At 45.1% G+C, this 27978-nt stretch overlaps 1 protein-coding gene across 1 annotated transcript; it reads left to right on the top strand.

Moving 5' to 3' along the window:
• Positions 1-27822, top strand: LOC311149295 (zinc finger and BTB domain-containing protein 7A-like). Its single transcript, XM_084186424.1, has 4 exons — positions 1-93; positions 13946-14497; positions 16730-17655; positions 20348-27822. The coding sequence occupies exons 2-4, from the start codon at positions 14024-14026 to the stop codon at positions 20763-20765; spliced, it is 1818 nt and encodes a 605-aa protein (XP_084042550.1). The 5' UTR covers positions 1-93; positions 13946-14023; the 3' UTR covers positions 20766-27822.
• Positions 27823-27978: the final 156 nt, after the last annotated feature.

Here is a 27978-nt window from a genome sequence, read left to right as displayed (position 1 = left end):
AGCAGGCAGGGCCATACCCAGACACGGAGACAGGAGAGCAGGCAGGAGAGCCGGACAGGGCCTGGGGAAGGGACACACGCTTCTGCCCAGCTGGTAAGAGCTCAAACTGCACTCTCTCTCCCCTGACACTGAGGAGAGAGAGAGGAGGAGGAGAGCTGAGGAAATAAATACCAGGTTCTGTGTGTGTGAGAGCGAGCGAGAGAGAGAGAGGGATGGGATGGGGCTTGGTAGAGTTCAGAGCTCCTGACCCACTTGCAGATATGAAAGATGGCAAATAGGGCATTTCTCAGAGCAGGTAGAGCACATCATGTTTAGAGAGACAGTTGTCTTAAAGATTTGGCTATATACACTGTGCCCTTTTAACCCTTTACTTACTGGGTTGATTTAAAATGAGGATTGTTAATTTGATCATCTGAAATAGTGTGATTGTGTGTACTGTTAATGGTTATTAATGTTGTTATTATTGTAATAAATGAGTCAGCTACAGATGATATCTCCTTCCTTACCCTCAGACACAAATGTGACATGATGGAAGAAAATGTGACACCTCTTGTGGACAATTTCCCCTCATTAGTGAAGTCTAGTGAACGAGCCCCCACTGGAAACTTTGCCCACTGCCCTTGGGAACTCCTGTATTTGTTTATTAACTTTCAGTTCTTCTTCTCCCCGGCTGCCCACACTCTCCTTTTTGTCACTCTCTTCATCCCTCTCGCCTCATGTAGCCCTCTTGGCATTGTGTGATTTGTGTCACAACATATTTTAGCCTACAGTGTCTGTCTGTCAGTTGGTGGTTTGTCAAAAGACGTTGCAGGAACCATAACTTATTTTTCTAATTCACAGATGCGTATTTCTGGCAACCCATACTTGTTGGACTTGTTTTGAAGTGTGTGGGTAAGAGAGAGAGAGAGGAAGGGGTGTATTTTATTGTAATAAAGACACCCAGAACTGAGAGGTGTTTAGATACACTACCGTTCAAAAGTTTGGGGTTACATAGAAATGTCCTTGTTTTTGAAAGAAAAGCAATTTATTTTTCCATTAAAATAACATCAAATTGATCAGAAATACAGTGTAGACATTGTTCATGTTGTAAATGGCTATTGTAGCTGGAAACGGCTGATTTTTAATGGAATATCTACATAGGCGTACAGAGGCCCATTATCAGCAACCATCAGTCCTGTGTTCCAATGGCACGTTGTTTGCTAATCCAAGTTTAGCATTTTAAAAGGCTAATTGATCATTAGAAAACACTTTTGCAATTATATTAGCACAGCTGAAAACTGTTGTGCGGATTAAAGAAGCAATAAAACTGGCCTTCTTGAGACTAGTTGAGTATCTGGAGCATCAGCAATTGTGGGTTCAATTACAGGCTCAAAATGGCCAGAAACAAATAACTTTCTTCTGAAACTCGTCAGTCTATTCTTGTTCTGAGAAATGAAGGCTATTCAATGCGAGAAATTGCCAAGAAACTGAAGATCTCGTACAACGCTGTGTACTACTCCCTTGATGTTGTGCCCACTGTGACTATTAAAACCTACCCTAACCAGAAACCGTGGATAGATGGCAGCATTCGCGCAAAACTGAAAGCGCGAACCACCGATTTTAACCATGGCAAGGTGACTGGGAATATGGCAGAATACAAACAGTGTAGCTACTCACTCCGCAAGGCAATTAAACGGGCAAAATATCAGTATAGAGACAAAGTGGAGTCGCAATTCAATGGCTCAGACACGAGACTTATGTGGCAGGGTCTACAGACAATCACGGACTACAAAAAGAAAACCAGCCACGTCGACGACACCGACGTCTCGCTTCCAGACAAGCTAAACACCTTCTTCGCCCACTTTGAGGATAACACAGTGCCACCCGACGAGGCCCACTACCAAGGACTGTGGCCTCTCCTTCTCCGTGGCCGACGTGAGTAAGACATCTAAGCATTTTAACCCCCGCAAGGCTGCCGGCCCAGACGGCATCCCTAGCCGCATCCTCAGAGCATGCGCAGACCAGCTGGCTGGTGTGTTTACGGACATATTCAATCTCTCCCTTTCCCAGTCTGCTATTCCCACATGCTTCAAGATGGCCACCATTGTTCCTGTACCCAAGAAAGCAAAGGTAACTGAACTAAATGACTATTGCCCCGTAGCACTCACCTCTGTCATCATAAAGTGCTTTGAGAGACTAGTCAAGGATCATATCACCTCTACCTTACCTGTCACCCTAGACCCACTTCAATTTGCTTACCGCCCCAATAGATCCAGAGACGATACAATCGCCATCACACTGCACACTGCCCTATCCCGTCTGGACAAGAGGAATACCTATGTAAGAATGCTGTTCATTGACTATAGCTCAGCATTCAACACCATAGTACCCTCCAAGCTCATCATTAAGCTCGAGGCCCTGGGTCTGAACCCCGCCTTGTGCAACTGGGTCCTGGACTTCCTGACGGGCACCCCCAGGTGGTGAAGGTAGGAAACAACATCTCCACTTCGCTGATCCTTAACACTGGGGCCCCACAAGGGTGCGTGCTCAGCCCCCTCCTGTACTCCCTGTTCACCCATGACTGCGTGGCCAAGCACGCCTCCAACTCAATCATCAAGTTTGCAGACGACACAACGGTAGTAGGCTTGATTACCAACAATGACGAGACCATCTACAGGGAGGAGGTGATGGCTCTGGGAGTGTGGTGCCAGGAAAATAACCTCTCCCTCAATGTCAACAAAACACAAAGGAGCTGATCGTGGACTTCAGGAAACAGCAGAGGGTGCACCCCCCTATCCACATTGACGGGACCGCAGTGGAGAAGGTGGAAAGCTTCAATTTCCTTGGCGTACACATCACTGACAAACTGAAATGCTCCACCCACGCAGACAGTGTGGTGAAGAAGGCGCAACAGAGCCTCTTCAACCTCAGGAGGCTGAAGAAATTTGGCTTGGCACCTAAAACCCTCACAAACTTTTACAGATGCACAATTGAGAGCATCCTGTTGGGCTGTATCACCGCCTGGTACGGCAACTGCACCGCCCGCAACCGCAGGGCTCTCCAGAGGGTGGTGCGGTCTGCCGAACGCATTACCGGGGACAAACTACCCGTCCTCCAAGACACCTACAGCACCCGATGTCACAGGAAGGCCAAAAAGGTCATCAAGGACATCAACCACCCGAGCCACTGCCTGTTCACCCCGCTATCATCCAGAAGGCGAGGTCAGTACAGGGGCATCAAAGCTGGGACAGAGAGAATGAAAAACAGCTTCTATCTCAAGGCCATCAGATTGTTAAATAGCCATCGCTAGCACATTAGAGGCTGCTGCTGCCTATTGAAATCACTGGCCACTTTAAGAAATGGAACACTAGTCACTTTAATAATGTTTACATATCTTGCAATACTCATCTCATATGTATATACTGTATTCTATAATATTCTACTGTATCTTAGTCCATGCCGCTCTGTCATTGCTTGTCTATATATATATATATATATATATATATATATATTCTTAAATTTCATTCCTTACTAGATTTGTGTGTATTGGGTATATGTTGTGAAATTGTTAGATATTACTGCACTGTCGGAGCTAGAAGCACAAGCATTTCGCTACACCCGCAATAACATCTGCTAAACACGTGTATGTGACAAATACAATTTTATTTGATTTAATCGAACCCACAATTGCTGATGCTCCAGATACACAACTAGTCTCAAGAAGGCCAGTTTTATTGCTTCTTTAATCAGCACAGTTTTCAGCTGTGCTAACATAATTGTAAAAGTGTTTTCTAATGATCAATTAGCCTTTTAAAATGATAAACTTGGATTAGCAAATACAACGTGCCATTGGAACAACTGATGGTTGCTGATAATGGGCCTCTGTATGCCTATGTAGATATTCCATTAAAAATCAGCCGTTTCCAGCTACAATAGCCCTTTACAATATTAACAATGTCTACACTGTATTTCTGATCAATTTGATGTTATTTTAATGGACAAAAAATGTGCTTTCCTTTCGAAAACAAGGACATTTCTAAGTGATCCAAAACTTTTGAACGGTAGTGTAGCTTTCAGAGGCAGAGTTTTAAACATGCTGTCAAATATCGAAGTGTTGATGTTCTGATGTTACTTTTGCTACCCCTGAGTACCAATTGCAAAAGGCTGTACTTTCTTTCAGCCTGAGTAAATTCCACTAAGAGGTTAAGTCAAGACGCTCCATGTTACCCACAATAGCATCCAGGGGAATTGCAGGGGATTTCAGTGGTTGTGGGTAGGCCCTAGACACCACCCATCAATTTGGCGGTGAGAATGTTGAATACAGTTTGATATTCTTGTATGTTGTGCACCATAAGGCCCCAAACTAGCAGGTCCACAGTGACAGGAGGAGACAGGTTGCATGCATGCTTACTGCCAGTCTTTGGAAGGCCTCATTTTGAGGTAATGTTGCTTTTGGGTGGTGCACTGAACAATAATCTGCCCCCTTATTAAGGGAGATCTCCCCTTGTCAACAGCTAAATGTCCCACTGTTCCTGTCCCAAGTAGACAGACAGACAGACATGGCTCTGTATGATGTGTTGTTGTCGTGGTGTCTGGGGGGAGTGAAAGGGGCTGTCCTGGGCCTGCTGGCTTATGAAGCAGCTCACACAACCTGATCAAATTAGAGGCTGAGATGCAGCCCAGGATTAGAGTAGGCCGTTGTGTTGTGAGTGTGACTTCACTTTTTACACTATTTCCTTTTACAGAGTCGGTTGTCTCCACGATGTCACACTTTGTTGTGGCTTTGCTGGTTGTTGTCGTTGTTTTCATAAGACTAAACAACCTAATTTGGTTTTCTGACAACTATTGTCTGAGTAATCCCATGTTGACCTTGGTACTACGTATGGAGAGAGGAGTGTTCGCTTAGGTTTCCTGTGATCAGAGAGTACCATATGACAATCTCATGGCTGATGAGTTCCCGTCTCATTTCCAGACGCTGGGTGTTTTAGCCTCCTCAGCAGGCTGAAGGGGATGTGGCCGATGTGGTTGGCCAGCAGGGGCACAGCTCAATGCATTGTCTGGAAGAGAGAGAGAGAGAGGGATGGTCATCTGATAACAGAGCGGGTTCTGTTACATGCCTGTCACAGACACACAGGAAGTCCTCTGCACACAATGCACAGCCGCCTGCACAGAATGGCGCAGGGCTGAGGGGAGGAGGGCTACGGCTGCTGGACCTGGCACTACTATGGGTGTAGCTAACCGCCTACTAGGGATGCTGTTGATTTTAGTGCTGCGTGTGAGTTTGGATCCACTACTTCCTGACTGACAGCATGGCAGCGTTAGGGATGTATAGTTCCAGCAGTAGAAGAGGTTGTGTCTCTGTCTGAAACGCTGCTGCCAGATGTGCAGGTCTGTTTCTGGACCAGCTAGCTCAGGCTGGAGGAGGGAGGCAAGGAACGCCAAGTCGAGCCTTCACTTTGGTTTCCTTTACTTTGCTTTGCTAGGAGAAGGGGGATGGGACAATAAACCCATACAGTAGTCAGTTAGTGATTCCCAACAGTGGCTCTCCAGCTATCTCTTGATCTCTGGGGTAATGGTACCCTTAAAGAACTTAGACCTTTGATATGAAATCATAAAAATCTCCCACTTCCTCTTGCACTTAACCTTTATTGACAAACATGATATAGGGATTTTATATAATGGTGTCTAACCCCTACTGCAGTGTGAAGGGTTAGTTTCTTACAGTGGCTAAGAAAAGGTTTCTCGAGTCTCTCAGACACTTTCGAAGCACATTCAATTTGCAGTATACCTTGGGCTGATGTCAAGGTTGTGAGTTTGTTTAAGATTGCCTCGCCCACTACCTTTCAGTCAGGGGCATTGTGTCTGATTCTTGGCAGCCGTCTGCCGTGTTTCAAGTTGAGCAGCACAGCCCCACCTCCAGTTTTATCAGTTGTTCGCCCTCTTCCTGCTCAGTACCAATCAGGCTTCTTATCCTAGCAAGCCTGACAGTAATGACTCCCACAGCCACACTAGGCCAGGCAGGCTCAGCCTCAGTCAGAATCCTGTTCTTCTTGGAACTTGCCAGCCCCTGCCCCCCTCCTCCCCATAGTATTTCGATTATCCTGTAATATCCTCTGTGACATGACCTTGAACCCTGGTGACCCCGGTCCAGTGATTCCCTTTCTCTGGGCTGCCTGCGCTCCGGTCACTAATCACCAGGGGGCTGGTCTTAGCCCGTGACAGTCAGCCAGGGAAAGACAACCTGTTTGAACTCTGCTGTCTATCTATATTACCCACCCTATGCTTCTAGGAGTTATACCCTGGTCTGCTGTCATTTTTCCACTCTGGTTGGAGTTCAATTATTCACAAATATACCACTGATCCCCCACACACTTGCACTGCTTGTTCTGCTAAGGATGCTTGTTTTCTGATCTCTGTGTTCTCCCTTCAGCAGAGAAACAATGAAGTGTGGGGTTGACTGCTTTTCAAAAGCATCATAGCAAAACACTCAGTTTCAGCAACTTTCATTTTGGTCATGTAAGGAACGCCTGAGATTGTCTTGGGTAAGGTTGATAGTCTTTTTACTCCAAGAATGAATGGTATGTGTCAGACAGACCGTAGCTTCTTTGATCCTGGTCCCAGTTGACCTGAGATGATATTTCCAGTAAAACGCACCACCCAGTTTACTACCAGTATAACCACGACATATCACTGTATTGGTCATTCAATAAGAAGGGTTCTAACTAGGACATAAGCCCATGTATCACACTCAGGTGTTAAACGCCAAATAGACAAAGTTCAATAGAAGTGAAACAAAGTCAACGTTCAGCTCAGAGAGTCTTGGTTTGGATCATCCCCGAAATCTAATCTTGATAGCTGCTCGCCACGTTTGCTGGGTGCGCACGGTAGGGGGGGGTGATCTGCATATGCAGCAGTAAGTAGTGGTTTGACTTGCAAAGCAGCACCCTGTGCGTGCGAAGTGGGATCCAGTGAACTAAGCAGGCAACGCTGGGTCGGTGGTGGCACTGGGAACTGAGACTTTGGGGACATGGTGTGGCGCTGCGGCCGCTGTCACCCACAGCAATGAATAAGTGATAAGAAATGTTTCAAGCCATGAGGAGGTGTCAGGATCAGGTTTGTTTGCACTGTGTTTCCTCCTCTTTCTTTCTTTGTGGCTCTCTGTGGGTTCATCCTGGCCCCGGCCTCTTCTCCTCTCCCCCTAGCTGCTCTGTACAGGACAGGGCACCTGCATGCCTCAATGGTTGGGCTGTATGAGGTAGCCTATGGGACTGTTTTTAACTCCTCTCAGCTTCCACAGATCTTTGTGTGACCCGGGGTCGGGCATGTATGTCCTGAGGATAATGTGTAAGCAGGTTTGCACCAGGGGCCAGCCCAGCAGCTTGGTGCAGTAAGCAGCAGCATCAGTGAGAGCAGGTTGACTTGGCTGAAGTCTCTGTGGGCTCACCCAGGATCTATTTCCACACTGTGAAGGACGTGACCGTTAACCCTGCAGTTGCCTTCTCTCTCTCTCGCTCTCTCTCTCTCTCAGTCAGTCAGTCTCTCTCTCTCGCTCTGTCTCTGTCCTCGCTCCCCTCCCTCAGCATATTCAAATGAGAGGTGGAGGATAATAAAATGTTCCCACGTCAGACAGGGCAGTTTTATCAGAAAGACAATGGGAGAGGTTGTAGTGGCGGTGTGGTCAGATGCATATCAAAATAGTAGAGGGTTAAAGGAGAAAGAAAGTGGGCTAACTTGGCTTGAGCCGAAATGAAAGGCCATTGTGTCATGAATAAAATACACACTACTCTAAGTGGGACAGCATTATATGCATTTGCAAGCTTGTTTGTTTTAAGATTACCACGAGACAGATGTACTGGTTTTCCATATAAAAGCATTTATATGTCACACATTGAGGTGGCATGATTGACAGGTCTTGTTAAGGATTTTTACCTCTGTGTTGGAGTGGAGTTAACAGAGAAAGTGCAATTAGGTTTCTAGCACTACCCAGAGTTGACTTGTGGTTAGTGTTGCTGCGGTGCTTGATCTCTAGGTGTGGAGAGAGGCGTTGCTTTGTGAGGAGGTGTGGGAGAGAGCCAAGCAGGGGAGAGGAGAGGCAGCCAAGTTGAGTACGGCTAGTGTACATACCAGGAGGCTTGATCTGAAGGAATGTCATTTGAATGCGTTGCTCTTATAGAGAATAATCCCACTGGCCTCACCCCCTGCTGGGTCTCCCTGGCAGATGGAGAGGGGAGGCTTTCTTTCGTGTTTGTGCTTGTGTATGTGTGTTTATAAATGGACAAATCAGGGAGGACTTGTGTTGCCGAGCCCCCCTCCCCCGCGCATTGCAAGCTTCAGTCGATCATTTTAATCTCCCCCACCCCACACACACACACACACGTGAGCGAGGGGACAGCCTTTCCTGAAACTTGGCACACAGTAAAGGGTGGGGTAACCGGCTCAGACCGGATTGACAAAACTCCTTTTTTAATACCATTCCCTCGCAGCTTGTGCTTGTCCTCCTCCTCCAGTGAGGTTTTTCCATGGGGTCTGTAACCCTCCCGTCCCCCTCCTCCCCTAACTGACACAGAGCGACGCACACGCTGCTGTACAGTCCCGGCCCTGCTCCTCCCAGCATGCACTCTGATCCTCCCTGCTCTCCCTCAAACTGCCCTTCACTCTCTCATGGTAATAGGTTCAGCAGTGGGCCAATACATCCAGCATTCCAGATACAGCATGGATGACGGCTATCTCAACACTGACTATGTATGGGAGATGTTGGCCAAAAAGGATGTATGCCATAGCTATACTGTAGTTTATATTAGATTGGTCTGTAAAGACAGTATGTGGGCCAGTAGCTGTTCGTCAATGAAATCAATGGTATCTGTAGTGTTGTACGGTGGTGATGTTACAACATGGCTCACCTCCAGGGTCTTCAGGCTCTTTAATGAATTCTGGGGCCTGGTGTTGTAGAGGACTGTAGTGATGGGATATTGACAGAGAAATCAGCTGTTTTTGTAAACTTTGGGTTCTTCAGCTAAACTGGCCAATAGGAACTCTGACGTGATTTAATAGTGATTGATCGACAGTATCAACTTTTATTCGGTGTTGGTTCTAGGGCTGTGAAGATACCAGGATCGCAATATTTTTTCCATGACAAAAATTTAAACACGAAGCAGTTCAAACTCTTTGGTCCTTTAAAAACCTGTTGTATGTAAGATATTGTGGGCTATAGCTTGGAAAATAATTAATGTGACTCTGGATGACAACATAATGATATTTGTTTCCAACATTAGGGCTGTTTTCCTAAGAAAGTTACTTTTGCTTCGTGTTTTGTTTCCTTGCCACGACACAAACGAGTATCGCAATACTGGTATCGTCCGGACCTAGTTAGTTCAATGTAATTGAATTGAAATGATGTGGAAGAAACGCTGATTCAGCCAGTGTGTGCCCAGTGGGTAGTGTGTCACGCCACATTATTGTGGCATTAGTGAGCAACATTTTAACACTTGCCAATATTATTTGTATTTTCTCAGGTGTGAAGGTTGAAGCCTGCCGGAGCACTTTAAATTACTTTCTTACACAATTTCTAAATAACCACCAACCCTTACCCTGAGGCACTTCTTGTAGATCTGGGTGGATGGAAGAATTACAGAGAAAATTCCACCTAGCCTACCACGTGGTCAGGGCCGTAACCAGGGTTTGAGTTTTAGTGAGGTCTGGAAGTTGAAGATCATTTAATGCATTCTATACACTAAAAAAAATACGTTTATATGCTATTTGGAGAAGAGCAAAAACAAGCAAAAATGACTCCAGCCATTATCGCCTTGGCTAGTGTAGGTTCATTCGCCTCAGTCAATTTAGAAACACATATCCTAATAGCAGAGGAGGCATGTTGGGAGGAGCTACTGTGGCTTGCGAAAGTATACACCCCCCTTGTCATTTTTCCTATTTTGTTGCCTTACAACCTGGAATTAAAATGGATTTATTTGGGGTTTGTATCATTTGATTTACACAACAGGCCTACTACTTTGAAGATGCAAAATATTTTTTATTGATAAACAAACAAGAAATAAGACAAAAAAACTGAACTTGAGCGTGCATAACTATTCACCCCCCCAAAGTCACTACTTTGTAGAGCCACCTTTTGCAGCAATTACAGCTGCAAGTCTCTTGGGGTATGTCTCTATAAGCTTGCCACATCCAGCCACTGGGATTTTGGCCTATTCTTCAAGGCAAAACTGCTCCAGCTCCTTCAAGTTGGATGGGTTCCGCTGGTGTACAGTAATCTTTAAGTCATACCACATATTCTCAATTGGATTGTTGTCTGGGCTTTGATTAGGCCATTCCAAGACATTAAAATGTTTCCCCTTAAACCACTCGAGTGTTGCTTTAGCAGTATGCTTAGGGTCATTGTCCTGCTGGAAGGTGAACCTCCGCCCCAGTCTCAAATCTCTGGAAAACTGAAACAGGTTTCCCTCCAAGAATTTCCCTGTATCTAGCGCCATCCATCATTCCTTCAATTCTGACCAGTTTCCCAGTCCCTGCCGATGAAAAACATCCCCACAGCATGATGTTGCCACCACCATGCTTCACTGTGGGAATGGTGTTCTCGGGGTGATGAGAGGTGTTGGGTTTGCACCAGACATAGTGTTTTCCTTGATGGCCAAAAAGCTCAATTTTAGTCTCATCTGACCGGAGTACTTTCTTCCATATGTTTGGGGAGTATCCCACATTCCTTTTGGCGAACACTTAACGTGTTTGCTTATTTTTTTCTTTAAGCAATGGCTTTTTTCTGGCCACTCTTCCGTAAAGCCCAGCTCTGTGGAGTGTATAGCTTAAAGTGGTCCTATGGACAGATACTCCAATCTCCGCTGTGGAGCTTTGCATCTCCTTCAGGGTTATCTTTGGTCTCTTTGTTGCCTCTGATTAATGCCCTCCTTGCCTGGTCTGTGAGTTTTGGTGGGCGGCCCTCTCTTGGCAGGTTTGTTGTGGTGCCATATTCTTTCCATTTTTTAATAATGGATTTAATGGTGCTCCGTGGGATGTTCAAAGTTTCTGATATTATTTTATAACCCAACCCTGATCTGTACTTCTCCACAACTTTGTCCCTGACCTGTTTGGAGAGCTCCTTGGTCTTCATGGTGCTGCTTGCTTGGTGGTGCCCCTGGCTTAGTGATGTTGCAGACTCTGGGGCCTTTCAGAACAGGTGTATATATAATGAGATCATGTGACAGATCATGTGACACTTAGATTGCACACAGGGTGGACTTTATTTAACTAATTATGTGACTTCTGAAGGTAATTGGTTGCACCAGATCTTATCTAGGGGCTTCATAGCAAAGGGGGTGAATACATATGCACGCACCACTTTTCTGTTATTTATTTTTTAGGATTTTTTTAAACAAGTTATTTCACTTCACCAATTTGGACTATTTTGTGTATGTCCATTACATGAAATCCAAATAAAAATCCTTTTAAATTACAGGTTGTAATGCAACAAAATAGGAGGGGGATGAATACTTTTGCAAGGCACTGTATAGGAGGATGGACTCATTGTAAAGACTGGAATGGTATAAATGGAACGGTATCAAACACATCAAACATATGGAAACCACATGTTAGACTCAGTTCCATTGATTCCATTCCAGCCATTACAATGAGCCCGTCCTCCTGTAGCTCCTCCCACCAGCTATTAGCTATACAATTGTAATGTTATACCCCTGAAAGGGGGGAAATATGAGAAATGATTCACACTGACAAGTAGCAGCAGCGACTCTTTACATAGATACAGTGCATTCGGAAAGTATTCAGACCCCTTGACTTTTTCCACATTTTGTTACGTTACAGCCTTATTCTAAAATGGATTTAATAAACACTTTTCCTCATCAATCTTAGCACAATACACCATAATGACAAAGCAAAAACAAGTTTTTAGACCTTTTTGCAAATTTACAGAAATACCTTATTTACATAAGTATTCAGACCATTTGCTATGAGACTCGAAATTGAGCTCAGGTGCATCCTGTTTCCATTGACCATCCTTGAGATGTTTCTACAACTTGATTGGAGTCCACCTGTGGTAAATTAAATTGATTGGACATGATTTGGAAAGGCACACACCTGTCTGTATAAGGTCCCACAGTTGACAACGCACGTCAGAGCAAGAACCAAGCCATGAGGTTGAAGGAATTGTCCGTAGAGCTCCGAGACAGGATTGTGTCGAGGCACAGATCTGGAGAAGGGTACCAAAAAATGTCTGCAGCATTGAAGCTCCCCAAGATCACAGTGGCCTCCATAATTCTTAAATGGAAGAAGTTTGGAACCACCAAGACTCTTGCTAGAACTGGCCGCCCGGCCAAACTGAGCAATCGGGGGAGAAGGGAGGTGACCAAGAACCCGATGGAGCTCCAGAGTTCCTCTGTAGAGATGGAAGAAACTTCCAGAAGGACAACCATCTCTGCAGCACTTCACCAATCAGGCCTTTATGGTAGAGTGGCCAGACGGTAGCCATTCCTCAGTAACAGGCACATGACAGCCTGCTTGGAGTTTGCCAAAAGGCACCTAAAGACTCTCAGATCATGAGAAACAAGATTCTCTGGTCTGATGAAACCAAGATTGAACTCTTTGGCCTGAATGCCAAGCGTCACTTCTGGAGGAAACCTTGCACCATCCCTACAGTGAAGCATGGTGATGGCAGCATCATGCTGTGGTGATGTTTTTCAGTGGCAGGGACTGGGAGACTAGTCAGGATCGAGGGAAAGATGAATGGAGCAAAGTACAGAAAGATCCTTGATGAAAACTTGCTCCAGGACCTCAGACTGGGGCGAAGGTTCACCTTCCAACAGGACAACGACCCTAAGCACACAGCCAAGACAACGCAGGAGTGGCTTCGGGACAATTCTCTGAATGTCCTTGAGTGGCCCAGCCAGAGCCCGATCGAACATCTCTGGAGAGACCTGAAAATAGCTGTGCAGCAGCGCTCCCCATCCAACCTGACAGAGCTTGAGAGGATCTGCAGAGAAGAATGGGAGAAACTACTCAAATACAGGTGTGCCAAGCTTGTAGCGTCATACCCAAGAAGACTCAAGGCTGTAATCGCTGCCAAAAATGCTTCAACAAAGTACTGAGTAAAGGGTCTGAATACTTATGTAAACATAATATTTAAGTAGTTTTTTATATACATTTGCAAACATTTCTAAAAACCGGTTTTTGCTTTGTCATTATGGGGTATTGTGTGTAAACAATTTAATACATTTTAGAATAAGGCTGTAACGTAACAATGTGGAAAAAGTTAAGGGGTCTGAATACTTTCCCAATGCGCTGTATCTCTTTTCTCAAATTACATAGCGTTCACATTTGTATTCCTAGCCATTACTAATCAAGCTCCGCACAGACAGACATCAATAGAGCACGCAGATGATCGTATTATCACATACAAATTAATTATTAGAATATTACTTATGATTCTGTATTAATATCAGTGATGTAGTGGTAAAAAAAAGGTGGGTAGTGGGTAAACTATAAACTCCATGTGCTGCTAAAAAGGCAAATCCGGGAGGTAAATCTGGGGAGTGCAGGCGAACATAACGAACAAACCACTGTTCGTGATTCCAATCGTTCGCAAACAGGCAGGCGCGATTAGAACTCAGTCCGATCAAGAATATAAGCGTCCTGAGCATTGATGAACACTGGGAGCAATATTTAGATGTTGATCCGTAATTGATTTCCTTTATTGTGTACAAAATATATATTTATATTATTATACTTTTTTTCAAATTAGAAAGAAATATAGTGGTCCGGACCTCTGTGTCCCCATATGTAGTTACGGCCCTGCACGTGGTGTTATTACCATATTGCCACTGTAATAACTACCAAATCGCTAGGAGTATGGGCTAGGAATTGAATTGGGCATCTGTGTATTTTTGTTTTAAAGACTGAGAACTGATTCTCTCCTCATCCTTTTCTCCCCCTCTTCTTCCTTCCTCAGACAGGCAGACGGACAGACGGCAGGACGGACACTCGGGCGGCGGCTGTGATTGGCGGCTCAGCGGCAGGCTGGTGGAAGATGTCGTTGGGAGCCGGTGGGAGGGGCGGGCGGCGGCTCAGGGGCACTGGGGGTGGGGGAGGAGGGAGAGGGGAGGCGGCGGAGGAGGGCCCGGTGGGCATCCCCTTCCCCGAGCACAGCGCAGACATCCTGGGCAGCCTAAACAAGCAGCGCCTCAGCGGCCTGCTGTGCGACGTTCTCCTGGTAAACCAGGAGAGAGAGTTCCCCGCCCACCGCTCGGTCCTGGCCTCCTGCAGCTCCTACTTCCACAAGCTGTTCACCTCTGGCCCCACTGCCGACCAGCAGCACATCTACTCCATTGACTTTGTGGCGGCCGAGGCCCTGGGCGCCCTGCTGGATTTTGCCTACACAGCCACGCTGACCGTCAGCCACAGCTCCGTGGGAGACATCCTGGCCGCTGCCCGCCTGCTGGAGATCTCGCCCGTCCAGGAAGTCTGCACTCACCTGCTGGACACCAAAGTGCTCTCCCCGCCGGTAGGCTGGTCATCATGACAACGCTAACTTACTAACACTCTGTCAACAGTCTCTGTTTTACCATTACATTACATCACAGGCCTTGCATCAAAATATGGTCACTTAGCAAACGCTCTTATCCAAAGTGACTGAAAGTTAAAATACATGTATTCAGTATGGCCTCTGTAGAAATTAGTCGAACCACTCTTGTTTTGAGTTGTTAAAACTATGGTGTTGTAAGTGCCATAATGGAGCTCCATCCAACTCCGCCACCACAGACCACGTACCACACAACCTCATCGCGTCACGCTAACAAACTAACACTCAGTCATCAGTCTTTGTCTGGCCATCACATCATGCTCTTTATTAGTGTCTCTCTCACACACTGCCAAACACACATCCACACCCTGGGGTCACAATAACACTGACCTCTAAACATTTACCCATGCTGAGCCAACACCAGTCTCTCAGTCTCAGGACATGGTGCTCTTTCACAAGCTGCATTCTACAGACAAAACATATCGCAGTTAAGCTCCAACCTTCACATGGCGGGGAGCGTGTAGAATAGAAGTAGCATGTCCATATTCATGATCATGTACAGTACCAGTCAAAAGTTTGGACACACCTACACATTCAAGGGTTTTTCTTTATTTTTACTATTTTTTTTATATTGTAGAATAATAGTGAAGACATCAACATTATGAAATAACAGATATGGACTCATGTAGTAACCAAACAAGTGTTAAACAAATCAAAATATTTTTTTACATTTGAGATTCTTCAAATAGCCACCCTTTGCCTTGATGACAGCTTTGCACACTCTTGGCATTCTCTTAACCAGCTTCATGAGGTAGTCTACCTGAAATGCATTTCAATTAACAGGTGTGCCTTGTTAAAAGTTAATTTGTGGAATTTCTTTCCTTCTTAATGCGTTTCAGCCAATCAGTTGTGTTGTGACAAGGTAAGGGTGGTATACAGAAGATAGCCCTATTTGGTAAAAGACCAAGTCCATATTATGGCAAGAACAGCTCAAATAAGCAAAGAGAAACGACAGTCCATCAATACTTTAGGACACGAATGTCAGTCAATATGGAACATTTCAAGAACTTTGAAAGTTTCTTCAAGTGGATTCACAAAAACCATCAAGCGCTATGAAGAAACTGGCTCTCATGAGGACCGCCACAGGAATGGAAGACCCAGAGTTACCTCTGCTGCAGAGGATAAGTTCATTAGAGTTACCAGCCTCAGATATTGCAGCCCAAATAAATGCTTCACAGAGTTCAAGTAACAGACACATCTCAACATCAACTGTTCAGAAGGGACTGTGTGAATCAGTCCTTCATGGTCGAATTGCTGCAAAGAAACCACTACTAAAGGACACCAATAATAAGAAGAGACTTGCTTGGTCCTAGAAACACAAGCAATGGACATTAGACCGGTGGAAATGTGTCCTTTTGTCTGGAGTCCAAATTGGAGGTTTTTAGTTCCAACCACCGTGTCTTTGTGAGACGCAGTGTGGGTGAACGGATTATCTCCGCATGTGTATTTCCCACCGTAAAGCATGGAGGAGGAGTTGTTATGGTGTGGGGGTGCTTTGCTGGTGACACTGTCTGTGATTTGTTTAGAATTCAAGGCACACTTAACCAGCATTGCTACCATAGCATTCTGCAGCGATACGCCATCCCATCTGGTTTGGGCTTAGTGGGACTATCATTTGTTTTTCAACAGGACAATGACCCAACACACCTCTAGGCTGTGTAAGGGCTATTTGACCAAGAAGGAGAGTGATTGAGTGCTGCATCAGATGACCTGGTCTCACAATCCCCCGACCTCAACCCAATAAGATGGTTTGGGATGAGTCGGACCGCAGAGTGAAGGAAACGCTGCCAACAAGTGCTCAGAATATGAAGGTGAAGCTGGTTGAGAGAATGCCAAGAGTGTGCAAAGCCGTCATCAAGGGTGGCTATTTGAAGAATCTCAAATATGAAATATATTTTGATTTGTTTAACGCTTGTTTGGTTACTACATTATTCCATGTCTGTTATTTCATAATGTTGATGTCTTCACTATTATTCTACAATGTAGAAAATAGTAAAAATAAAGAGTAACCCTTGAATGGGTAGGTGTGACTGGGTAGAATGGGTACTTTTGACTGGTACTGTATGTTTCTGTTGTGTGAATATGATATGTATGTGTCCACTCACATTCTAGACGTTGTATGAGAGTTATGGAATCCTGTTTGTTTTTTCATAGGCGGGTAGTGAGCGAGGAGAAGAAGAGGATGATGATGAGGAAGAGGAGGGGAAGGGTGGAGGAGGAAGGGGGGATCAGGGGAATCGGCTGCGGGCCCAGGAGTATCTACAGTACTTCCAGAGAGGGGCCCTCTGGAGCAGCAGCTGCAGCACTCCAGAGCTCAGGGACATGCCCACACACCTGCACTTTAACCACGGCAATGGGGCCCACAGCAACGGGGCCCCCGGAGGCCCCAGCGAGTACTACTCTCCCCTGCACCTGGCCCAGGCCCCCACACAGGACCCTGAGAATGAGGAGGAGGAGGATGAAGAGGACGAAGGGGAGGTGGAGCACTCCGAAAGTGGCAGGGACATGCTGGCCTGGGCCAGGGGGAACGGAGGGGGGCCAGGGGCCTCTTTATACACCCCAGCCCAGAACGGCCACTTTTACCTCCCAATGGAACCCAAACTGGAGCCTGAGGAAGAGGGGGAGGAAGAGGGGGTGCGGGACGAGGAGAGGGGCTCGGCCAGCGCCCTCCTGCAGCAGATGATGGACTCCATCGAGAGGCAGAAGGAGCGGGCCGCGGCCGGGGTGGAGCTGGGGGAGGGGGAGGACCCGGACGTGGAGTTTTACTTGAATTACTTTAACAGCACGCAGCATGATGACGCCACCGCCGTCTCACAGGGACTGCTGCCCCTCTGGGCGGCACGGGGCGGGTCCAGCCGAGAGAGAGGGGGAGGAGAGAGGGGAGGAGAGAGGGGAGGAAAAGGAGGCGAAGAGAGAGGAGGAGGAGGAGGAGGGGAGAGGAAGATGCGCTCCAAGGCCTTCCAGAAGTGCCCCATCTGCTCCAAGGTCATCCAAGGCGCAGGCAAGCTACCCCGCCACATCCGCACGCACACGGGAGAGAAGCCCTACGAGTGCGGCATCTGCAAGGTGCGCTTCACCAGGTAAGCCCCAATTAATGCACTGACCACCCATGTCACATCTACTCATGGTGAGGATGCGTGATGGAGCAAAAACAAGAGCACTGTTGTCCCACAGCCAAGGACACTCCTACTTAGCATTAGCCAAATGTTTTCTCTCTGTCAATTAATTAGTGTACTAATGTACTAATTAATGTACTATCCTGAAATAAAAGTGAGAAACGTTGTTGAAAGCATAGTAAACTAATGATCTCCTAGATGTCCCCTACCTATGTGGTAATGTGGATCATTTTGCCAAGACCTTTCTGAAAAACGTTAATCAGAGATGAACATGTTTGATATTTCATCTAGTGGATTGGATCAGGGTGTCATAAAGACGTGTTTTATAGAGACATGGCTCATGGCAAAGTCCTGGAATGTTAACGGGGTGGTATAAAAGAGGGTTGTGACACGTTATCTAGGAGGAAGCTGCTGTAAAGTGTTCTGTTCTGATACTGACAGGGGGATTACCAGCAGAGTGGTGCCTTATCTGTGTCAATGCCGTCATTTGAATTTGTGATCCCTGGTTTTGTTGATTATTGCCCACGGCAGAACCGACTGGACCTCTCTCTCCCCTCCCTCTCCCAACCGACCAGCCCCCTCCCTCTTCTAGATCTTAGCCAGCTAATGAAATCTGTCTGCTCACAGTCAGGCTGCCCAGCTAGCTACAGGCCAGGGTGGACTCCTGGACTAGAGTGTTGTGTCACTGGTCTCCCTGTATTTAAGAGCACACCTCTTCCTTGAATCCATCCCCTTAATGAATTAATCAATGGACTTGCATTGGAAATAGATGCACACTGGAAATACCCAGGATTGGGTTGCAAAGGGATGGTATATAACTGGAAACTTTTGAAGTTTACCAGTAAGCTACCAGAATTTTGGTAACTTTCAAATAATATATTTAATTTTATCAGATGACATCTAGTGGCCTTTTGGATACTTCAGATTATCACAGGTGTCTGTAATTATCTCTGGCCCTCTTGTGTGGCCTTATCACATGTAAAATATATTAAAAAATCTAATATGATGATTTTAAAATAAAAAATGGAATGACAAAGCTGTAAAACATTATCCTGAATATAAACCATCAACTTAGTGAATACCATTAGCGTTTTAATATGAGGGTTTCCACATGAAATATCCTTTATATCTATATACCCTTTGCGATGGTGGGCGGGCAGGCCTGATCTAAATGGGCTTGCTTCTAAATGCAGCCAGTCGGCAGTGAAGTGGGAAGGGGGTATTGTAATCTTAATCCTATTTGATCAGGGTTACGAGTGTGCCGCTTTCGCACTGTAATAAACCACTCCTGTCCTTTAATTATTTCACCCTGTGTCACTGTATGTGTGTAGAGGTGCGGGGGGGTCATTGGTGTGTAAGTTAAGGTCAGTGAGTGGGTCTGCCTGGCTACAGTGTATGTCTTTATTTACAGTGGCTTTACTATACCATATGTACCTTGTAACTATGGTAGCAGTAGTGCCTCTATGTGACTTGTGTGCGTGCTAAGTAGTTGTCCTTACTCCAGAGGTTTGTTTAGGTGCATTCTGGGTGCTGAAGGGCTGGATGGCAGACAGACAGACAAACATTATGACTGGGTGGGTAGGTGAGGGATGCTGAAGGACTGATTAAAGTAGAGGGGCCTGAACATGGCACTAGTAAGATGTACAGCTAGCTGTCCTACCTTTACAAGATAGCACCTCTACAGACCATAATCGTGGTGTATGTTTTGTCTTCTAGTTTTATTTGACTGAAAACTTGCTGCTGATGTTTTAAGAGGAGCTATTCACCCATTGATTAGTCTCTGAAGAGTCTGGCTTTGTCCAAAAAAGTGACAAGAGAAACTAACGCTTCGCAACCCTTAATCTTAAATAAAGGTTCAATATTTATTTTTTTATCTACAGTTTCATTCACAAGCATTTTAGTTTAATTTATTTGATTTCCACTTTCCATTGTTGTATGTAATATTCTGTGAAGGTAGCTGCACCAGAAATAGATTTCCCCTGAACCTAGCCACACTGTCTGTGAACATTGAGCTCCGGGCCAGGTCTCTACGTGTACTTTAAGAAATGGTGTACATAAAGATGTAATGGTGTAGATAAATGTAAGGGAAAAGTAAAAAAAATGTTCTACAAGCAAAGAATCCTCAATCCCAGCATGGCTGGAACTTTACGAGGCCTTTCTTCCAAAATATCCACACTTAAGACCATGTGACCACTACTATTATTTTCCAAACTTTTTTATAACTTATGGCCTGTTCTCAGATGACCTTGCTGCCGTGGCAGAGTAGTCAACCTGGAAGTGGTCCATTAGGTGTTAGAGTGAAGGAGATAGACACAGGGAGACAAACAGTCTCCATAGGCATGTTCACCCTGGACAAATACCCTACTTTAAGATCACACAACATAAAAATAATATTTTATTTTATTTACAACATAACAATATGTACTGTAGCCTATGTTGCAAAGTAGTGGAACATTTTCTATTTTGTTTCAATGTCAACACAGACATGTTTTAAATTGTTGTTTTTCAAGATTCTGATTCTTAGCCTACTGTTTGGTTAATGGTTGTAGTTTGCTTAGTATTTTAACTACCCTTGTTGCTATCAGAGTTCCTACTGTGCTAATCAATTCTCTGTTGTTGTTTTTCTGTACTGAGCCTCTGTGTTCTTCCTCCGCAGGCAGGACAAGCTCAAGGTTCACATGCGCAAGCATACGGGAGAGAAGCCTTACTTGTGCACGCAGTGCGGTGCTGCGTTCGCCCACAACTATGACCTGAAGAACCACATGCGCGTGCACACAGGCCTGCGCCCCTACCAGTGCTCCAGCTGCTTTAAGACTTTTGTGCGTTCAGACCACCTGCACCGCCACCTCAAGAAGGACGGATGCAATGGCATCCCCTCCCGCCGGGGCCGCAAGCCTCGGGTGCGGGACCCTGGGCTCCTGGAGGTCCCCATGGGGCTGGCGGGCCCCGGCCCTCGGAGTGGCAGGGGGAGACGGCGCATGGAGGCGGCTTCAGCAGCGGTGGTGGAGGAGGCCTCCAGGGCCCATGCACACAGTCCTCAGCCCCAGGAGAGGGCAGGGGACCTGGGGGACTGAGACAGGGAGACAGGGAGGGACGCTGGACGCCATAGTCATACTGGGCCCCTGAGGGGCCACGCCGAAACCAGAGGGAAAAAAAAACCTGCTATGAACAACGGCAAACAAAATAAACACAACAACTAAAAATTCCTCTATATACCAAATCAGGGTGTCACCAATCTAATATTTTACGTTTATTTTATCCCTTTGCTTTAGGAAACAGAGTAGACACACAAACACAAGTCAGTGGTCTGTTAAAGAGCAAAGAATGCTTCAAATCACACCTCCATGATGTCTCCTTTCTGGATCATTTCTGTCTCATCTGGGTTTTTGTACATTTGGCAAAAGTGCTTTAGCATATAACAAAACAACAGAAAACCCTGAGCAACTATGCAGTTAAAATAGATTATATTGGTTTGGACTTCATAGCCTTCAAACTTTGAGGTGTCCCACATCTACTGGCTGCCACATGGGTGAACGGAGTGGGAACTCTCATATTCAGATGGAAAGCAACCAATCTTTTTCTATTCTTTTGCAGTTCTAAAATGTACAGTTACCATAGAAATAGTAGTATTGTCAGAATATGACAATATATGCAAGATTAACTCAACCACACCTCTGATGCAGAAATAATCATTTTTGTCAAATGCTCCAGAAAGAATCAGACAAGGGTTTGATTTAAGTGTTACTTACTCTATAAAATATATTTTAAAATCTATGGTTCATCTTTTTAAAATGTTAAATGTCGAGTTGAATCCACGTTTGGGGGGCTCTTCCATTGCAGGGGTAAGGAACGCGAGGGGAGGAGGGGGTGTGTTTCTAAAGCACGAACATCGTCATGTTGCCAGTTGACCAGGTCGTTGACTACCCCTCACAACCCTGCCATTTCAGCCTTCTATTTTCATTTGGATTTGTCTTCATTTTTTTTTCATTGTTGTTTGTTCCTTTTTTGAGTTGACTGCTTTGGGTACTTGACACCTTACATTTGTGTACATGTAGATACATTAGGCAGTGATTATATTGGTCCCTTTTTAATGCTGAGGTATATTAGCCTACCAATCGGGGTTTCCTTTGGCTTGACGTCAGATTTCTCACAGAGTGAAGCTTGTGGGTGAAAGAGAAAATGAACTGTATGAATGTTAGAGTATATTGAATTGAGAAACCCATTGGTCCTAAACTTAACACTTGATTGAGATGTATAGAGTTCCTGCCCAAAGGAAGAAGAGATACTAGCTATGTGCTTAACTTTGTGCAGTTCTGACAGGATCTGCCCTGGCGTGAGAAGGAGAGAGGGCAGTGTCTAACCAACAGCAGGTTGAAAGACGAAAAGCAGGGATAGACAGAGATGAGGAGAGACGAGCACCTTTTATACGTTTGCACAGCTTTACTAAAGATATCCAACAGAGAGAGGTATATTTAAAGGAGGTCGTCGAGAAAAGGAGGTGTGTAATAGTGCGTATTCCAATATTTTTTGCCCTGGGGACCACGAAACCATGAGGCAACCTGTGTGATGAAGAGAGCAATAAATACCTGTCCAAGTTGGGAGGCCAAATAAGCATGCAGCTGGGTGGTGGGGGATGGGTGGCGAGGCAGGGCAAGGGGAGGGGGATTTTACAATGTCTGTTGCATTCCAAAATATAATCTACTCGGCACAGCCATGTTTCCAGGCAGAACGGGTTCAAATCAGGACTTTTCTCTCTCCCACTTTAGTCCTCCAATGTCCCTGAACCAGTCTGTGGAGTGCAGGGTATTATAGAGCCCTGGGTAGAGGAGACCTGCTCGGTGGCTGACTGGACTGCTGCTGGGTGTTTGTATGTGTGGCAGCCAGGGTCTTTACTCTGGCCACATCAGCGCAGTGTGACTCACTCACAGACTTGGGCTGGGAGTGTCAGCAGCTCCTCCAGTTGTAGGCACGTTCAAACACGCTCCCCAAACTGCCGGCGCACTAAAAGCCAGGCAGCCACTAAAGTGGGCGAAAAACACGAGGGCAGCCACTAGGTGTTGCTCCACAGAATTATGACATGTGATTGGATATGGGCCACTGGCTCACATACGTCTGGACATGTTTGTCTTGGTCAGTACACTCTTTTAACCACACAGAGGAGAGGGTGCCGTGCCAGTGACTTAGATCGAATTCCCCTGCCATTGCTGCAATGCTGTGTCTTGAGTATCAGTCCTTTGCACCTTAATGGGAAAGAAGCAGGTTCTGAATGCACTTTGTTACTGAGAAGGTCACTTTTGTCAAAGAAACGGGTACTTTGAAACAAACTAAGGCGAATGAGCTTAATATCCCCATCGCAAGTGCTGCCGTTAAGCTTGTTTTCTAGTTTTGTTAAGTTTTTGACAACAAGCTGCCAAAAAAAAATAAATGTATGCGCGTTTTGGATCTCTTAAGAGAAGTCAGGCAGGTTCAGAAACGAACAAGTCGGGTTTTGTGACCTTAAAAACTTTAAAAAAGACAAAATAACCCCATGTAACTGATTGCACTTGAAGTTAGGTTTGGTTAAAAAAAATGTCTAGTGAGTTGTCTATATTCATGTCTTAATGCAGAGCAGGGGGACGGACGGAGGGTTTGGGGCAGAGGGGGTGGGGGCGGAGTGTGTGTGCATGGCTGGAGGGTCTCAGGGCAAGCCTGGATAAACAAACTATCTCCACCCATCTGTTCACCAGCTCCCCTCTCATAGCTCCACATATTATCACAGGGAAGAAAACACAGTCAGACACCAACTCCAACTGCATGGCAGTTCCATCATACACAGATGGACTATTTTCCAAGTAGTGGCTAACTAAGGGTGTGTGAGTATACTTGAAACATCCACACACCCTCAACCATATTTTCCATAGCTTTTCACCGCTTTGTATTCTGTTGCAATCTTTATTTCCCTCGAATTTGTTATTGAACAGTTTGACTCCTTCTTTTAGATGAATGTACTCAATAGTCTGTCAGTATGGACATCTACAATGATCAAGTCAAATACTTGGAGGTAGTAGATAAGGGGGGTTGATATGTATAGCCTGATTGCCAGGAGCTTGGTGTAGGGTCATGTATGTGCATAGGTCTGATGAAAGCCATAGTTCGGTGAGGTGTTAGGGTTCTAAGTTACCCCTCCCAAGCAAATGTAACCATTAAAACTGGTGACATTCTTGGGCCTAAGTATTGTGATTTCAAGTTGTATTCCTATTTAATTTCTTTAATCTTTGGCTAAGCCAAAATTGACCCAGATTGCGCATAGGACACTCTTATAGAGGTTTCCCGTAGTTGCTCTTCATGTCTGGTATATAATATGAAGGTATGAAAGTAATCCCAAACATTATATCTAGAATGGGACAGCCTCTGACCAAGCCACACACCAACAAAGCCCACCCCCTCTATGTATGCAGCAAATTGTGTGGAATCATACAACATTTACATGAGTTCACATTCTATCTCTTTATTTCCGTGGACTTTACAATGGTGTAGATGGAATAGCTTCTCCTTTATGTCTTTATGTAAACAATGTCTTAAAAGGTGCCGCTATAGCATAACTTTTTTTTTCTAACCAACTTTATGGCTGTGTGGGTGGGGGTCAGGGTATGGGATGTGGTTTAGGGAGGGTGGGGTATTTTATGAGGTCGGGTAGAGGGGTGTTTTGGGTGGGGTTGGGGATATAAAGCCTGATAGCACTGGAAATAGTGCTATAGCTGAGACAGCAAGAGTTTGCACTAAAGTAATGTCCTTGTCCTGCTAAGGGTAGGAGGGCATGAGACCTCAGCAAGGCCCTTGAGTTTCCATGAGCACAGGGTGTTACACACTCAACGGTCCAACACAGACAGTCCATCCATTCCCCTAACCAGCAGACTTGATCATGTAAAGGTTCTTCTGAGAAGTATACCAACATTAATTAACCAAACCAAAGCAGAAAAAGACTTTGATAAGTCATTGCACATTTAAGCTGTCCTATCATGTTGAATGTATACAGCAAAGCCTGAAGGTGCTTTGAAAGTTGTAGAATAGTTCACACAGAGGAGACTAAACTCATGTAACTACAGCGAATCTGAAACTCTCCCTCCATGTTTGAAATGTTGGAAACATTCAGACCCTATATATAGTTTATAAAGCCCTCTGGGAGGTAGTATGACAACCCTCTGAGCAGTGTGTTCAGCAGCAGTGTCTAGATTAAGTCAGGTGTCCTTCAGGTAGAGTGAGTGTTCTCTGGGACTCTGTGGCCTTGGCTGAGGACTAAGCTTTGTTTAATGGGTCCAGTAGCAGTCTGGGGCTGGGGCTCTGTCTGGCTGGCTGTCTGTCTGGCTCACCAGGTGGACATGGGACATGTCACGAGAACGTGACTTAAAACAGAAGGAATGGAAGAACCTCTCTCTCTCCCTCTTTCAAATTGTAGAACACCTTAATCTATCTTCCTTATGGTTAGTTAAAACATGTGGTTGTTGAGTTTGGCTGAATCTCTGGTGAGCCACACTCAATCAATCTCCCACTGTAGTGTTTGACTAAACTACTATGACTTGAATGAATTGGTAACTGTCAGAAGAGGTGGACCTATGAGAGAAATGTTCTACTGGTTGATGTTGTGGTGTAGCTCTCTGCTACTTCGTGGCCCTCTGTTCCTATACTCCCACTCCTGGTGAGACCTCCCAGCCTCAGCCCCAGACCCCTGTTACTCCGACACACGCTACACTGAGAAGGTGTCTCACAACTCCTTAAAGAAAATACTTATCGCTAGTGTTTATCCAAATCGACCTGATGTTTTGTTCCTAATTTATTAAGAAACAGAAAATAACATATCTGAAAGCATTAAAAACGACACAAAACATTTGATAACAATGATAACTGTAATAACAGAACAGGAGTGGGTAATGGTGGTGGTGGAGGAGGATATGTTTTGTTAGTGGTGCTGCTCATCTGAATGTCCAGGCTGGTGAAGCACAGCAAGCTGAGGATGACATGTAGTATGGCACAATGCACAGCGTGGCTCTGGCACTGGAACAGCCATCGCTGGGGCCTATCAGAGAGGCTATTGGCTGGTTGGTCGGCCAGTTTACTGTAGGAGTCGCTATCTACGTCAGTGGGGTACAATGGTTTGCACAAAGTGGGAGAGACCAGATCAGGGATGCTGTGCAATGGTTCAGGTTGCCCCATCTTGTTGTGTTTCACTGGAAATTATATGATGTAGCAAAATGGTTGACGATGTAGGGGAGTCATAGAACTGGCAATGGGGAAATTACAGGGGAATGTTGATGATCCACTTTTCTTTTAGTGCTTCTCAGGTGAAAGCAACACTGCAATGCATTGCGTTCCTGTTTCTGTTCAGTTTGTGGTTTGACCCGAGTAACATCCATTTGTACAATTGCGAAATTGTACCAATATTTAACGAAATGGTTCCCAGAACACGGAGTGCGGAAACAGTTGGTTCTCCATTGCCATGTGACTGTGACCCCTATTGCTTGACCTAATGTTGATTCAGTGGCTTGTCTGTGGGAGGGAGAGTGCTGAGAAGTCTGTGTTAATCAGGTTGAAACATGTATAAAAGTATCTGGGTATGAGAAGCACAGAGGGGAGGGGAGAAGGGGGGGGGGTTCTCTCTCCAGACCCTGGTGTCCATATCTCTAAAGACATGCTTTTGATTAGAGATCACAGGCCCTCAGCAGGGGAAGCTGAGGGAGAGAGAGATATACTCACTTGTGGTTTAAAGCCACCAACCAATAGAGGATACATTCCATAACTTCATACAGTAATTCCCACTTTTGAGTCTTGGCGTGGGGAGACGGAGGGGGTAGAGGGAGAGGAACAGTCAGCGTTTTACAGTCGAGTGTTTCAATCTGTCCGTCCCACCTCCTACCACCCCGTTTGACAGACAGACAGAGAGACAGGCAGGCAGGCAATAAGCTCGGCTTCTCCAGGCCTGGCCGTCCAACTGCCTGACTGTCTCAGCTTCTGCTATTGTAACAAAGCACTTTGCGAAAGGCCATCCAGAATATTGTTTGCTGTTGTTTTTTGGTTATTACTATTGTTATTATTGTTTATTCTTGTTGATCTTTTTATCTCATTATGGATTATTATTTAAATGCAAAGCTACATGAAAATGAGAACTTGAATATTTGATATTTGGGTTGAAGTCCATTCGAGCTGCCGCCCCACTAGGCCATACATACACCTCTGGCACACACACAGTCTCAGTTAATAGATGCAGCTCAGTGGGGATACACTCGGAGTGAAAGGGTTAAGGCAAGGTCTCCTTCATCTCCACATACAATCTCTTTGGAAAACAAGTCATATAATCTCATTGTGAGAGTTGCGCTGCGCAGAAACTTCCATAACAGTTGAGAAGCTTTCTGAGAAGGCTAACTGGGTTGTACTGCTTAATGTCAAACATGCAGTACTTTGTAGGTTTAAAGCTGTTTTATTTTTATGTCTCACGTCACTTACACATACTGGTTCATTAGTGTATGTGGTGTCTCTTTGCTGTACAATAGTGCCCCTTGTGTAGCTGGACTAAATTGCTGGATCTGGTATCCTCAAATCATTCTAAGAGACATGAAAATAGGAACGTCCAAATTATTGTGCCGTTTTTGTTTGGAGTTAAGGTTTTGGCCTTGACATAGATTTTTCAGTGAAAAATTCAATTAGTTTCAGCAAAATAGAGTAGTATGCAGACATATAGCAGAAGTGTGAGGGAGAAGAGATTGACTATCCATTGTAGATTGATTTCTAACTGTAAAAATCACAATTATCATCCATTCTAGTTTAAAACTCTGGGGCACAGTTGGGGGCAGCAGAGTATTCCATGTCTGTCAGGCTTGGACGCTAAAAACACTGTCCTCTTCAGAAAAGTCATTTTCATTAACATTGTCTGTCAGTGTATTTTGGAAGCTATGCAGGGGATAGGTGGTTCTGGAGAATTTGCACTTTTGGCTACAAAAATAAATTGTATTGTATATGAGACCACTAAATCCACAGCGTCTAAACATATAATTCCATTTGTTTTTGTTCTGTTTTTCTTTTTGTAATATATCCCAAAATGTCTGGCATCCTTGGTTTAAAGAAAATACGATCTTTCTATTAAAAAAACAATGTTTGTGACTTTTTTGTCTGCATGCACATGTTTGTTTATATCTAAGAAAGGACACTAGCAAATGCTTTGAAGAGCAAGTCTCTGGCTATTGACATTTCAAATGTCAGGCAAATGGTTTCTGTCTCTTTTCTTTTGCACACACACTAAAACCACATCAAGTAGCT

The sequence above is a fragment of the Coregonus lavaretus genome (assembly GCF_964263955.1).
Source record: "Coregonus lavaretus genome assembly, chromosome: 21".
Taxonomy (NCBI): Eukaryota; Metazoa; Chordata; class Actinopteri; order Salmoniformes; family Salmonidae; genus Coregonus; species Coregonus lavaretus.
Note: the sequence above shows the minus strand (reverse complement) of the source record. Positions and strands in the feature narration are given on the sequence as shown.

Excerpts from the sequence above, each read along its gene's own strand:
- LOC311149295 (XM_084186424.1), top strand. The coding sequence starts at position 14,024 with ATGTCGTTGGGAGCCGGTGGGAGGGGCGGGCGGCGGCTCAGGGGCACT. Across the intron at positions 14,498-16,729 it reads CCAAAGTGCTCTCCCCGCCG|GCGGGTAGTGAGCGAGGAGA; the intron begins GTAGGCTGGTCA and ends GTTTTTTCATAG. Across the intron at positions 17,656-20,347 it reads TGCAAGGTGCGCTTCACCAG|GCAGGACAAGCTCAAGGTTC; the intron begins GTAAGCCCCAAT and ends CTTCCTCCGCAG.